The sequence below is a fragment of the Rissa tridactyla genome, chromosome 2, assembly GCF_028500815.1.
Source record: "Rissa tridactyla isolate bRisTri1 chromosome 2, bRisTri1.patW.cur.20221130, whole genome shotgun sequence".
In the NCBI taxonomy this organism is placed as follows: domain Eukaryota; kingdom Metazoa; phylum Chordata; class Aves; order Charadriiformes; family Laridae; genus Rissa; species Rissa tridactyla.
The window spans coordinates 22,766,338-22,781,753 of NC_071467.1; the positions used below are offsets into that span (position 1 = coordinate 22,766,338).

At 44.6% G+C, this 15,416-nt stretch overlaps 1 protein-coding gene across 2 annotated transcripts in view; it reads right to left on the reverse strand.

Annotated features, from left to right (window-relative positions):
• The window catches only part of FZD6 (frizzled class receptor 6), a 28,209-nt gene extending 21,468 nt beyond the window's left edge, over positions 1 to 6,741 (reverse strand). Inside the window, exons 1-2 of one of the 2 annotated variants that reach the window (XM_054192528.1) lie at positions 6,641 to 6,741; positions 5,643 to 6,042 (exon numbers count right to left, since the gene is read on the reverse strand). In XM_054192528.1, the coding sequence (XP_054048503.1) occupies positions 5,643 to 5,822 (180 nt within the window). In that variant the 5' untranslated portion in view covers positions 5,823 to 6,042; positions 6,641 to 6,741. Of the gene's footprint in view, positions 1 to 5,642; positions 6,043 to 6,244; positions 6,469 to 6,640 lie in introns of those variants that run through there. The other variant, XM_054192527.1, reaches the window with a different exon arrangement.
• Between the last annotated feature and the right edge of the window lie 8,675 nt (positions 6,742 to 15,416).

A 15,416-nucleotide genomic window follows, 5' to 3' on the forward strand; every position in this document is an offset into this window, starting at 1 on the left:
CTCTGATAAGGAGGTGGATGCATCCTCCTCTTTATCAGAGCTATATGCAATGGCAGCTCTTCCTTCTGCCCTTTCCCCCAGCATCTCATTCCTAGACTGCTGCAGGCAAAAGGCAATACATGCCCTGGGGGGGTCACCCCTGAGGGGATGCTGCAGCACCTTGCAGCTGAGGTGGCACAGGGGAAGGCAGGGGGAGAAACAACAATGTGCACATAGTCACTGACAGGCCCACCAAGGACACAGAAAAGGACCAGAGCAGCTCTTGTCCCACCCTGCTGCCCAACTGGTAAAGGATCAGGAGGCTTTACACATGTGACAGGGGTGGCAATTTCTGCAGGAGACTTTCCACTTCCCTCCAGAACTGCCAAACTATTGACTGTAGCAGCAACCGGTGGGGCAGATGCCTGAAGGCCTGTAAGAAGTCAACCCAATCGTAGAGACCTCCATCCTTATCAATAACTGCCATTCACCCCCATCCACAGGCACCACCCTAGGGAGGGTGGCACGCAGCATGCTTGACACAGCTAGGACCCCTCGTGTTCTGATCAGTTCTGAATGCCTGTATTAGCCAGTGTTTCCTTATCGTTAGTCCACAGCGCTCATTTTGTTGGCCATGATGCCTTTCCTCACATTATCTTCCCTATTTGTCCTATTCTAAAAAGAAAAAAAAATAATCAAGGCCACCTTTTCTTCTACCCTTTCATCTTAAGATCTGTGGGCCATGTTAACCTTCAGCATATAACATTTTGTTTATAGCTCCAGGCATACTCCCCAGAGAGATCCCCCACCCAGCTGGATTCTTAAGCTCTGCTTAAAATGGTGCACCTTGTACCTTCCTAGCAAGAGCATGAGCTCATGTGAAGCTGTAACAGAGCTGGGACATGGAGTCCAGGTAACTGGGTATTATTAGGCCATCGTGAGGCTGGACAGGTACAGTCACACTCTGAAACGCTGCTTTTAATTTTTGTATGCAGAATAAATGTGTGGAGAGTTTGGCCACTAAGTGCTTTGTGTCAATAGTCACCGGGACTGAGGAAATCTGGTTGTGCAGGCCCTCTGGGGAATACAGCACGGGCCAAACTGGGAAGGACATGGTTATTCTCTGAAGTAACTGGATCTATCAGAAATTTAAGCCCAGGAAAGATGGATGATTCTTTTTTTTCTCCCCAGGAAGTTCTTGTCTGTCTCACTACAGGGATGAAAAGGAGTAGATATCTCTGGTTAAGACGACATCCTTTCTGTCCTGCAAAGACTGATTATCCAGGCCTGTCTCTTATGTCTCTATATCATAGCAAGTTTTTCTCCCCCCATTAATAGTAGCTGCCTACACAGCTCTTACGCTCTCCTTCACACCGCCCCTTCTTCTAATAGCTAAGCAGAAAGCAAACAAGCAAGCCTCCACTCATCTCCACTAAGTAGTTCAGAAGAAGAGGGCAGACATACGCATCTTTTCCTCTGGCAAGCAAATTACTACTGTGATGCAGCAGTCACAGCTGCACACAATACACAGAAAAGGTTCAAAAAGGCAACAGGAGACAAAGCAACCATGCTTGCCCCAAAGGGCTAGTGAATCAACACAAAGCAGCAAACTTTGTGGTGCAGACACTCCTACCCTCTCCTTTGGAATGGGGTAGAACAAAAAAGATGACAGAATAGTGATTTTAGAAACTGTCATATTTAATCACTGCTTTGTCACACTGGAAAAGACAGCATTGACATTTGACCATGTCCCCTATCGCATACATTCCTTTCCTGGACCATTCACTGGAAGTATCTTCATATTGAATTAACTGTAAATTTATATTTAGTGAAAGCAAATTAAGTGATTACATTAAAAATTTTAACTCGCAGAACTTCAGTACGAAGCTTTTGAAGGTACTTTCTTAATCCACTTCAAACTGGTTTTGTTAGTTTAAACTGACCCTAGTTCTCATACAATTTCTCCCACTGCCGCAGACAGCTGCACCAAACACACACACACATTCTGGCACACGGTCACAAACTCAGAACTGAACGGAAAACTCACTACTGAATCATTTTTCCAGTCTCTGAGGTACTTTATTGTTCTCTGTGGGACATTTTCCAGTGTTTTGTATAGTCTGCTTTAGAAACTCACTGGCAAGCCTTCTGTCTTTGTACTTCTACAGACCTGTAGATCCTACCCAGGTCAGGAAGTCTTAAGGGCTTGTCTACGGTAGACACATTCCAGAACTGCAGCAGAACAGATTAAGAGATATGAACAAAAAGTTACGACACAGTAATATTCTCTGCCTTGCTGGAATAATGCCTTAATAATAATAAGGCATTATGTTGGCAACCTATTCCAGGATAGTTAAAGCAGGGATTACTTTGGAATTTGAAGTGACTTGGTTTGGAGGATGACCACGAGGGGGAGTTACCCCTATTTAAGTATAGCTGTAATGAACCAGCTGTTCTGTTATGTCCATCCATTTTCCTCACTAGACAAACCCTAGATCTTCAGCCTTCCAATCTGAGCTAGTAGTAACCTGAGCAGTGTTACTGCTAAACTGCTTTGAGATACCAATACTGTAAGCATCTGCAAATAATTAGACTCCACTGTCATCCAGCTGTTTAGCTGATACACAAAAACCCAAAACTTCACACCACAGTCACATGGTTTTGTTTTCCAAAAATCACCATTTGTTGTACAAACAAAACTAATCCAAATACAAAGCAAAATTCAAGTAGCTTAAACTCAATCCAAGTCAAAAGCTTGGAGTAAAATATAAATTAAAAGAGGGGGCGGGAATGGAGGGTGCAACTGGAAATTATGAATTTTCTATTGCAGAAAATAAGATTCCAGAAGGACTATCACCAGTAGCGAGAATACCCGTAACAGAGGCCATAAGATTGAGTTAAGCTTTTTTCCTGCTTTAGTAAGTTCATTGTACTGGTTTATAGCACATCATTTGGAAGAGCTGATACATGATGCAGAAATGCAAGACCACAGATCAGCTGGTAATCCACCCGATTTCCTAGCAGACAACCACCACCTGAAACAGCGGGTCCACACGATCCTCTCCTGGAGGATTACTATGAAGACACCAGGACTCGCGTCAAGGTACTTTCTGCACAAAATACTTTGATCTCACCGTCTTCCCTGGGATTGCATGATTAAGCAGCTTGCTCAAAGTCATTTAAGAAAAAATGAGGAAAATATTACAAGCTTCAATCTCAAACCCAGTGTTTACATCCTAAGACCATGCCCAGTCTTGAGAACAGGCTGTGGGGAGGGAAGGGGGAAGAGAGAGATGGAATTAAAAACCAAAGCCTTTAAGCATTCCTACTGAGGATCAAAAGAAAGAAGTTTTAACCAACACACTATTAAAATTCTTTCTTTGGTATGAACAAAGTTTGGACTGCCAATTACTGAAAAATTCAAGCTCTTAAAACCACAGAAGTCTCTTCCACCTCCCAACCCACTGCCTCATTATGGCTGCAAAGTAAAATTAAGCAATATTCCAGAAGTCAATAGCTCCTCCTCTGCTGTAACACCAAGTCCCCTGAAATGCAGAACCCTTTGCCAATCCTGAGAAGGTTCCTTGTTGCAGTCAACCACGGACAACCTAACTATACTGATGCCATTACTAAACACCACGTAGAATCACATCAAATTGCGTAAGTGACATTGGTACTCACTGGTCTCCCCCAGAGAAAAGGCCCAGCAATGAACTGCCCTAAGCTTATCATATTAACTCCAAGCTAACTGCTAGCAACAGATTCAATACAAGCTACATACAGAATGGGGGGAAGCTTCCTTACCCTTTCACCAGTAAACCAGTCGTCTGAAAAATTCAGTTTGACCAAGCAGTCAATCAGCACTGCTGAATCACAAGTAAAGGCAGACAGATCAGCACCCATACACATTAGGTAGTTTAGAAATGCCTGCGCAACACTGCAGTAGTGAGGTATAACAAATTAGAGGCCAGACAGTAGCAATGACAGGACACTAGGAAGAAAATGAAGCAGGGTAGGGAAATCAAATCCTAATAGACACTGTTGTTCCATGTAGCCACCCAGTCAGTTGGCTGAGTACTGATCAACCACTGCAGCGGTCAGAGGTGGTTATAAGGGAGACAGGATGGAAAAAGAAAGAAAAAACCCAAAATGCCTCACTACCACACAGTTTTTATGAAGTAGCTGTATGAGAACAGGTAAGCCATGAACCTTTCCAGAAGGAACTTCCTCCATGCAGAATGCATGCAGTAGGCACAAGTTACTGACAGTTCAGAAAAGTCAGTCATGGCAAACTATTAAAAATGGCTCTGTGGTCTTTCTGTTGTAACAGCAGCATGACTGGAAGGCACAAATACTGACAAAAGCTGGCTCAATAGTTGTAGTTAAGACACACCAAGTAAAAACCAGCAGCATACCTGATGAGATAAAAGTGGCAGACGCTGTAGAAAGCATTCCTGACAAATGATGACTGGAGAAGGCACTGCACACTAGTTTACAACTGGAGCCTATAGCCTGCCTTCCAATTTAAAACCCACAATTTATCTGCGATCTGCAGCTCAGTTCAGTTGCTTGAATACAGGTGTCTTAACATTTGATACCAGAATTTGCCACGCACCTACACTGGGCTGGCAAACGTGATGTGGGACCAAAGCCTGTGGCCTTCCAGGCTGACAGCTAGAGGCCAAACAGGGAATTCTGGCTACCCTAAACAACACTAAAAAAAAAATAATTTTGGCAACTGAACCAAGCTCCTCCTCCAAGCTCAGTAAAGAATATGCAACTAAGATTTTAGTAATAGTAGCCACCTTCAATACCACCTATATATTTTTTTAAACCAGAAACTTCATAATTTTCCAACTCACTTCTGTTTCACTCTCTGCACAGCACAAGATGGTAAGCTTTTCAAGACCTGTGTTAAGGTGTTCCCCCTCCTCTTACCACTGAAAAAGCCATTATTAAAACAGGTTTAAAACTTGTTTTACAAGCCTCTCACCCAGAAAGGCTCTCGCCCTTTAGAGCTATTGCTATCGGCAAAGCCTTTCCACAAGGTGGCATATTCTCAAGGGAGCTGTATGTTACAGACAGTTCAGGTAAGAAAAAAGTCTGTTGGGGGGGGGGGGGGGCGGGGAAAGAATGTTGCTCTGTCAGAAGTTTGAGCATCCAGTCAGAAAACAACAGAACGCAAAAGACACAACGGAGAATAAGTCTAGGTACTTCTCCTTAGTAGATGTAAGCCGAGAGAGCAACGAAGAGCAACTTCTAAACATTATTTTTGCACTACCTGAGTTCAGGTGCGCCAGGTTATCATACGCTACATTGCCAGAGAACTTCAAGAACTGCTCTGTAAACCAGTGAGATACCTGGGCTATACGTAACCAGCTCTGCCAAAGACCTCTGCTGTGCTACACCCATTCCTCTTCCACTTCCAATACAGGATCCAAGGTGGGGCAGGGGGGAAGGTGTCCATAGCTCCCTTACACAGTGCTTATATAACCAAGCAGCTCTAGTGCACTCCAGAAAGATTTAAAGAAACATCTAGCCACTAAACATTATCTGCCTTGTCATTCAGTGCAACAGATATCACTACACCATTTCCCAATGAGAGAAAAGGTTGTTTCACAGTGTTTATTTTTACATACTACAGTAGGGGTGGGAGAACTTACCTCCATTTGGAGAGCAGCCGTGTCCTGGTCATAGTGTCCCATGATGTTGGGGAAAAAAGTCATATTGTAAGGCATTCCTGAACATCTGGAAATAGTAATTGGCTCACATGTGAATAAACTGTGCCCTCGCACCAGAGTGAGAAGTAAACTGCAAGTCGCAGAGAACACAAGTACTCCCATTTTGTCAGGATCTCCCACTTCAGCACATAGCTCTGCTCAGTAGTTAGACAGACCGGCTTTGCACCAGGACAAAAACACGCATCTTCCTCTGCTGGTTCCAGCGCAAGGCAAGGACGCAGGCAGCAAGGCAGACGATCACACTCCTCACCGCTCCTTTAGGCATTTCCCCATCTTGGCTGACTGCAATGTCACTAAATCCCTTCTTCCTCGAGCCTGTACGCTGCAGAACCGGGAAAAGACAGGACAGAGTAATTAACAGCAGGAACAACCCTGTTGGGACGCGACCCCCCCCGTCCCAATGCCGAACGCGGCCTCCTCACAGGCCCCCGGGAGACGGGGTAGCTCCCGCCGGAGCCGCACCCCACCCCCCGTGCCCCGCTCCGCCGGGGCAGCGCCCGCGGCCGCCCCCGGACCCCACATACCCCGCAGGGCCCGCGGCGCGGCCCGTCCTGTCCCGGGGAGCGCCGCCTCGCCCACGGGGAGCGGTGCGTTTGGCCACCGCTCCCGCCCGGGCCCCGGAGCCACCGCTGCTCCCAACGCCCCGTTGTCGGCGCTGGGTTCCCAGCCCCGCCCTGGGAAGCGGCGCCCGCGGGGCCGGGCGGGGAAGCCGGCCGAGAAGTCGGCCCAGGAGCCGGGGCTCGCCTCGGCGCCGCATCCCCGCCACGCCCGGGCCGCGCCCCCGCCGCCCCCTCACCGGGACCCGCCTCCCGGCGGACGCTTCCCCCCTCGGCGTACGGCCCGGGGCGCCGCTCCGAGGAGAAGCAGCCGCTCCCCAGGGACGGGACGGGACGGGACGGGACGGGACCCGCCGCACTCACCTGGGCCGGCCCGGCAGCCGCCCCCCCCCCCCCGCCGCAGCTGCGATGGCCGCGGCCGCCCGGCGCCACCGAGAGGATGTGGCGTCGGGGGTAGGGGGGGGGCGCGCTCGCGCGATACTTGGCGGGCGGGGGCGGGGCGCGCAGGTGAGGGCCGCCTCGTGCCGTCCCCTCACGGCGGTGCCGGCCCCCGCGCCGCCAGCCTGGCAAAAATGTCCGAATCCTCAGGAGATGAGGGGTGCGGAGGGTCGTTAGATGAGGCTAAGGCTGAGGAGGAGGCTGATGTTAGAAGGCGGTGTGGAACGGCTGAATGCAATGGCGGACAGGGAGGTGATTGGGATCTTTGCGGAGGAAAGGGGCGCTGAGGTGAGGACAAAGGGAGATGGGTGTTCAGAGGAAGGAGGAGCACCGTGGTGGCTCTGGTGCTCAGGCTGCCGCTGTCTCCCAGAGACCCGGCTCAAGGATGTGCGAACTGTCCTGCTGCTGCTGGCTGAGACCACACTCTCATCAAATACATGGAGTCATGGAATGGTTGGGGTTGGAAGGGACCTTAAAGATAATCTCATTCCAAGCCCCCTGCCATGGGCAGGGACACCTCCCACTAGACCAGGCTGCTCAAAGCCCCATCCAGCCTGGCCTTGAACACTTCCAGGGATGGGGCATCCACAACTTCCCTGGGCAACCTGTTCCAGTGCCTCACCACCCTCACAGTAAAGAATTTCTTCCTAATATCTAATCTAAATCTCCCCTCTTACAGATGAAAACCATCACCCCTTGTCCTATCACTACACGCCCTTGTAAAAAGTCCCTCTCCAGCTTTCTTGTAGGCTCCCTTCAGATCCTGGGAGGACGCTATAAGGTCTCCCCAGAACCCCCTCTTCTCCAGACTGATGTCCAGCTGTGCTTAGCTGTGTTTGCAAACACAGGCCTGACACCTAACTATAGAAATGCTGAAGGTTACTAGGCAGAGATGACCAAATTTCTCAGCGTGGAGCCACCCAAGGTCTCATCAGGCTGCTGCTCAGCCATGCAACTCGCTCTGCGCTCCAGGACTGGAACAGGAAACACCAGATGCCGAGACATGCAAACAAGGTTCAGAAATGGTTTGAGGATGTTCAGGCAGTGCTGCCTTTTTGCTAGTGTGCCCCAAGGTAGACCGTGCGCAGTCAGAATCCACAGTACCCAGATCAGAATCCCAGTACAGAATGCACAGTACCCAGAGAATCCGTCCATGCTTGGTGGAGAGTGTGAAGCTGCACGTGGTTGTTCAGAGGACCACAAGCATCTAAAAACCCTCTCTTCATGCAGGTCTTTTGTGTATCATTTCCTGTGTCACCCCACAGAATCATGGAACCCCTCCAGATTCCCTTGCGTGAAGCCATTTTAGCACCCGTATGAATCATGAGGAGGATTATACCTATCTGCCGCAGATCCACATAGCTCTGCCATTTGAGCAAATGGACTAACTTGATAGCTGGAATTAAATTTGCTGTACAAACAAGCAACTGAATCGGGAGGTGACCAACATTTTCCCAGCAGGTTTCACCAGTGATGTTAAATGAAACGCTTTTGGCAGGTTGTGGAAGTTAATGTGCTCTACTCTGTGAAAACACTCACCTACATTATCCTTTGTCACTGCTCCAGTTCTTGTCCTCCATCTGGCTTCTGTCCTAGTCTCCATCAGCAGCCTCTTCCCATCTTAGAAGTGTTACATTTTTCTTTTCATGAGCTCTGAGAGGCTTGCACGCTGTGCGGGTCTGGCACTGAGAGCACCAGGAGCATGCAAGAGAGAGTCTTCCCATCCCACAGCTGAAGAAGCCAGTCTAGGGACGTTCTTGCTCAGCCCTTGGTGAAGTTGCTGCATTGCTCTCCACTCCGGGAACACCATCAGTTCCTTGGATATGCTGAAAACTTGCAGGGAGAGGACGTGTTCAGTGCAGATTCGCAGTCCAGCAGATTTCTATTGAATTCTCTTTCCTTTCTAGTTTCATTAATGCCTATAGGCATTTTCATTAAAACAGCAGCAGAACTACCAAGGACCATCTATACCAAGTGAAAAGTCTCTGCTTCCTAGTATGTAGGGTACACAAATTCTCAGACAAGCTTCTGTTATAATTTGTATATGAGAAAACTAGCATGTCTTACATGATTTTCATGAAAGCTTAATAAGAATTTTTTCTGAAACAACCAGACGAAAATCCAAAGTGTGGAAATTTCAGCCAAACCACAGAACTTTGTCGAAGTTTCATATGTCACAAGCACCTGAAAATAGCGTATTGTGAGGAACTCAGGCTGTTAAACTCTGTTAAAACAGAGGTCTGATAGTATCATACTGTATAAATATGGCGTTATATAAAGTGATGGCTTAGTTCCTTCTATCAGAATGCATTTTCATACATAAATTAAATCTCTGAAAAACAGATATGGCTAAATAACATTGTTTTCCTTCCTTAAAGACTGTCATGTTTTTGTTAGATGATGGAAAAAGGCAGAGAAAAGGAAGGATAGGCCTTTTCTTCAATCACCTTATTAATATACTTTCTTTACTCACAACCTAGTTGCTAAGCAAGTTATTCCAGAGGTTGGTTCTCAGAGCCATGATCTGAATATATTTGTTTCTGGCTCTATAAAGGTCTTGACTAACCAGAGTGAGGAATGTGAGCACTCTCACTGGTATCTAGCAAAGCACCTTAAATTATCATTAAGTATTTTAAGCATGTGCTCAAATATATTGCTGATTAGGGATGCAACTACTCGGATGTGTAAGTACTTTGCTCACCTAGCACTGGAGATACTATTAACATTTCAGTTAATGTAATATTAATTTGCTGACCTTTCTCTGGTGCTGCTTAAAATAATAGTTTAGCAATTTTTACTACAAAGAGTTTACGTGATTCAGAGCCTTGTTTAAATCCTAGGTCATCTTCAGATGCCTTTCGACAAATGTAGCAGAGGGTGTTTCATCAGTGGCCGACAGCAGCTCCATTCCAAGCTCTGCTGGCGCCTACTGCCTGTGCGATGGATGTGGTGGAACAGATCGTCTGCCCGTGCTGCATCCGACTAGCTTAAACCCATCATTGGCAGAAACACTGACAGCTTGCCTGGGCTATGAACTGCAGCACCCTTTTCTCCTTCAAATTTTTGTGGGGACATCCCTCCAGGAAAGGCAAACAGAAACATGACCACATTTACCTGCTGTGGGAACACGTTAGTGCCCCACGTGCTCGTGCACTAGGGAGGAAGGATCTCAAATGGTCGGCAGTTGTCAGGAAGAAGCCTACCTCTGAGACACAAGGGGTATGTGTGTGGGTGGCTTTAGTGCTTGGGGTCTGCACAGGAGCAGTTGTACGCTGGCTGGAGCTTTCTCCTGTTGGCACATCTAAAAGCTTCATAACTGAATTACGCTGTTGGAACATTGTACGAAAGTTTCACTTAATGTAATTTAAGTGTTACAGATTTGCCAATTACATAGTTTGATGTTGGCTGATTCAGTTATAACGTTCATAACGTTCTTATTATTCTACATTTAAAACGCATTATTCATAATTTGGTGAAATTTAAAAGGACTAAATAGCCAGTAGATGGCACCAATAAATCCTGTTGTGAGACTTAAAATTGAAAAGTATAATTCTTTTCTTTTTCTCAAATGCATTTTGGAAATGAAAAAAAACTAGACAAAACAGCATTATTGATATAATTTATACTTACTGATTTACAGTAATAATCAGGGAAAACATTTCAATTTATCAACAGAATGTGTTTCCTAAGTCAAAACTCTACCGTTTAATTGAACGCATAAACTTGTGAGAAAGGCTTAGTAAGAACACACAGATGTGTTACAGTAATTTCCTAGTTATTTAGAAAATCCAGTCTTTAATAAGTTAATGCCCTCTGAGTACTTTTCCAACCTCATGCAGCTGTGTCAACTTAAACCTTTCTTTATAACACTTTTTTTCCATAAAGCCTTTAAACTGGAACCTCCCCCCAACCCACAATAGCAACAAAAACAGGAGAAGGAAGCATATCGAGAGAGTGAGAAGGTTTATGCATTGTCGTGTGCTAACTGCATTACTGGGTACTCAGAACCCGGGTCATCTTCTTCCCTGAACAAAGTATGACCTATTTAGAAAAGTCCTTCAAAATATTATGGCTGTGTGGGTTGTGGCACCCACACATAAGAATATTTTGATTTCCTTTATGCTAGAAGGAACTCATCTTTCATTTGTCTGTAAATGACAACACTGTGCCTTCATAGTGTTGCTTTAATAAAACAGTGATTATGCTAATAGTATTCCTTTCCCAACAGGTTACCTCACCTAGCCTTGGATATTAAGCACAATGTAAACTAAACAGCTTGTAAAGAGTAAACTTTCCTAAGAATGATCAAGGATATTTCATTCCTTGTGGATTTTTAAGAGCCACCTTCACTCCTGATAAAGCTGCAGCCTGTCTTCTTGGGTGACAGTAGCAGTAGCAGCGATGGTGATTGTTTTTCTTGACAGAGCCCCTCTTATCTTTTGTTTCTGCAGCTGAGGCTGTACTTACTTTGGACAAGGTCGCAGAGGCTGGGGGAAAGGAAATGTGTGCTACAGGGCATGAGTCATTTCCAATGGAAAAGACTTATACCAACCAAGCACTCTGTAAGAGTGCAGGTACAGGTGACACTGACTGCAAAACAGAAAGTCCTGACTTAATGGCCTATGTTGTAGCTTTGTTCTTCATTCCCTTCAAAACACTGGTGCTTTAACTTGACTTGAACTGTCCCTGTCAATACGATGCGCAATTAGCAAAGCAGGATTGACTTTACGCACATTTCAAATGTTGCTTTTAAAGTTGGTAGTTCAAGATATTTGTTGAAACATGAGGATGCCAGGGATACAAGAAAACAATAGTTTTGGAAGCTCAGGCGCCAGCTACTACAAGGTGTTTCCAAAGGTACTAATCAACATGTTAAGGGCAGACTAATGAGAATCCACAGCCCTGTTCCAGGGCACTGGTAATTACACCCATCCCATACGCAGCTAATGCATACTGTCTTCCCCATCATAACTATCCTGTGCTGCTGACTTCCTGAGTTCTAGGGAACTACGTAACAGAGTACTTTGTACAAAAACCCAAATATATCCTCCCAACGTCTACTCCCAGTGGGTTTTCTGGAGTGTCAGATTCACTATTTGCTAAACTGTGAAGGAAGAAGTTCAGATAGGAAGTACATTTTTTTGGTTTTCATTGCTTCACAGTCTCCTGTTCATCTTTAATAGCATTTCTTTGAAATTCTATGGAGTAAAACTACTGTTAATGCATAAGAATTAAGTAGAAAATATCACGATCACTGTATCCATCGTTTTTACAAATAGAACAGCAAGTTGTTTTCTGTCAATTTTTTGTCACTATTTATGATAACAGTAAAATTATTAGAATCTTATGTTTTATACTCAGAAATAATTAATGGATATGCTTTTCCTAAGCTTCTTCACAGGTGCTCCCAAGCTATTACAAAGCGTAAACAGCATGCAGAATACTAAATATGTTTTCAGCTGAGACAAACAATTCTGCCCAAGATCAATGCAGAATACAAAAATGAGTCACACTTTCCATCTTAGGGTAACTGTAACCACATAACAACTAATTTCTCAGGTTAATAAATTCTGATGCACTCCAGGACTTGTGTCAGCATTACTGTTTAAAACTAGGATTTGCAAAATAGGCTTATGGAACCAGTTATACCACGTCCTGGGAGATAGCGCTGACCACTGTTAAGATTTACAAATTATATAAGCCTCATTTTCTCAGTCTCCTTCCGTGTCTTTCATCCTTGCTGTTTAGGGTCAGCCATCATATCACCAGTCAATGTCTGGAAATGAAGGCTGTCCATCCAGGAACCTGTAGTCAGAAAGATTATGGAGCCAACTGTGTGAGTGTGAAAGCATCTCAAATACAAATTATGTCAGAAAAATGAAATGTGAAATATTGTTCAACAAAAAAAATAAAAATAGGCAAAGCCAATAACAAATGAAAAAGGAAAGGCTTAAGGATGTGTCAGTAGTAATCGCAGTAGGTCATAAAAAGAAAAAAATGCTTCATTAGCAAGGAATTGATTCTAAGCACAAAAATACATTTTCTTGACTACATCTAGTTAGCATTCAAATTTGTCTTCTCACCTGGCATAGCAGAGTTTCAGTAATTCACAGATATTGTCGGCCATGACTGACAGACAGTTTGAGAGAAGGGGCTAACCACTACTCTGTTATGTACTTTTACATGATTTTTGTAACAAACTGTACTGGTTGCATGTTTTTGCCTTCATTTTCTTTCTTGGACTTTCTTCCATGGGGAAAGAGGAAGCCAAAAAGTAAAGCTTCAAATAGAGAAGGGAGGCCAGGAGGCAAGTGGGAAGGGACAGAGGGACAGGCTTCTCCGAGGCAGTGAGATGAGAAGCAGAGGAGAAAGACCAGGAGGCTCTTTGCCTCTCTGAGCAGGGTGGACAGGGGGCTGGGTGGGAGTTTACTTGCTGTATGGGGATGGAACATATCAAGCTTAGCTCTGGGCAATTGCTAAGGATCTTATGAAGCATCCAGAATCACAAAGCAAAGCAAAAATGTGGCATATAAGCAATAAGAAAAGAGAACCCTGAGATGCAAGGTGGGATTTATGTGTGTCTGTGACACAGGGATCCTAACGTGCCTTTCTCAGAGCACTGGTTCATGAAGGCCTGTGGTCTTGGTTTCCAAAGTGGGAACATAGCTGAGAAATATCCATAAAGCCTTCCCTCTTTACAAAGGGAAAGTGGAAAGCACTCATACAGTTGTTTCCTGGATCCTAGAGAGCTTCTGTGAGGCAGAGACATATAGGCTTCATAGGAGACTTCTCTGGCCTTCCTTGCCAACAGCAGCCTAAGCATCACAGTTGCCTTGCCCTCAGAGGACCCAAACTACCCTCAAATGATAGGGATGCCCATGTCTCCTTCCATGGAGGCACTCATCTACATCGGTGTGATGTTCCTGTCCCACACAGAGCAGATCCTCACAGTAGCAGAGGACAATGACTTAGCAATGGCTAAATGTTCATTATCAGTTTTAACTGCCTCAGAGCTTTAATTTTAGTCCTGCAATGCTTTAAGTTGCATTTATTCCTATGCTGAGCCATCCGGGCACAAATGGCTATGGTGAGCCCCATACCACCGGTGCTCACCCCATGCACTGGTGATCCTTTACTTAAACTTTTAGGCAGTTCAAGCACCGTCTGAGAGGTTCAACTGGGATCATGATATGCTAAAAGTACACATTCTCCTGGAACACATTTTTTAATGGTTGCATTAGGGATAAGTTTGGGATGAGGTTCTATGTCTGTTCCAACTTTACAGTGGTACCATTCTGTAGGACCAATGACTTTTATGGTGAAAAGTGAAGATAAGCAACACAATCCCAGCATAGAGGCCGTAAGTCTACCGAGCATCTAGAGGGAGAGGCTGATCATGGCTGGTCACCGATACAGACCTAAAGATACCGACACCGCTTAGGGACTAGGCCAACTGAGCAGTCCAAGTCTCTAAAAAAGGGAGCAGGGACATCTAGGGTTGGCAGCACTGTTTACAGAGGTCAGAAAGAGTACCGTAACACAGCATCTGGGACCTTTTCAGAATGTCAGTAGAGCAAAATGGATAGACAAGACCAAAATCCGTTTAACTCACTCAACTCAATTTCTACTGGAAATGCAATTGGAGTAATGTAGCTAGGATTTTTCAGGCTTGCCCTTGGATTCATAAATCCAATTTTACTGTCTCTTCTTTATGCATCAAATGTCATAACAGCTAGCAAGAACTGAAAATAAGTATCTAGGAACTTCCTTCACCACTCCAGAACAGTTATTTGCTCCTGCACAAAGGGACTGAAAATAAATTCAAATCAGTAATAACAGACAAAGGTAGTGGTTTGTTTCTGTTCTCCTCTTTGTACTTGCATTATATGAACATGTGTCTCATTTTATTTTGCACCAAATTAATTCATCTTCCTTCTCAAAAGTCAGGTGAAGGTGTTTAAACAAGTGTTGTGGAGTATTTTATACTAAAAACAGATACTAACATTTTTAATAGAAGTCAACAAATTCTGTTATCATATAAAAATTTTAATGTATTCATTGATTTACACTGATATAACTAGCATCAGGATTTAATCCAATGGACTGACATTTCCATAATTCCGTAATTCATGTATTTCCCTCATTCTGTTCTCCTCTGTTTTGGCCTGTTTTGGCAAGATATTGCCTGTTTTGGCAAGATATACATCTTTCTGCATCTGTGCCAATTGCTTTGTGTCTTTTCTGGAGCCGCTAACGAATCCAAGGTTTCTACACTCCTGTGAGTAAAGAGAATAGTTCAGCTAAGCTTTTGTCCAAGCTCTGTGTGAACTGTGTGAGTGTCGAATGCCAGGAAAGAATTCTCAATTTTCTACCAATTTGGAAGAATCTAAAGCTGCTTTAGGACCTCTGGCTGTGTCAGTTCAAGTGCTGGCTTTAACCTGTTTCTGAATTTGAAAATAATAAACAGGGAAGAAAAGCAAACCTGCATTACTGGAGCTTTCTACTTTCATACTAATTCGTGGTAAAGCAACATGGTTTCTTCTGGATTATAGGCTATTGTGGGAGAACAGCAGCAGCATAATACATGTTGAATGAATAAAGAAAGAGGCTGTTTTCTCTTGAGAACATGCACAAAAGTAATTTATTTTTATATTATATAAAATTATATAAACAAAAACCTTGGAAAAAATAGAACCCACTG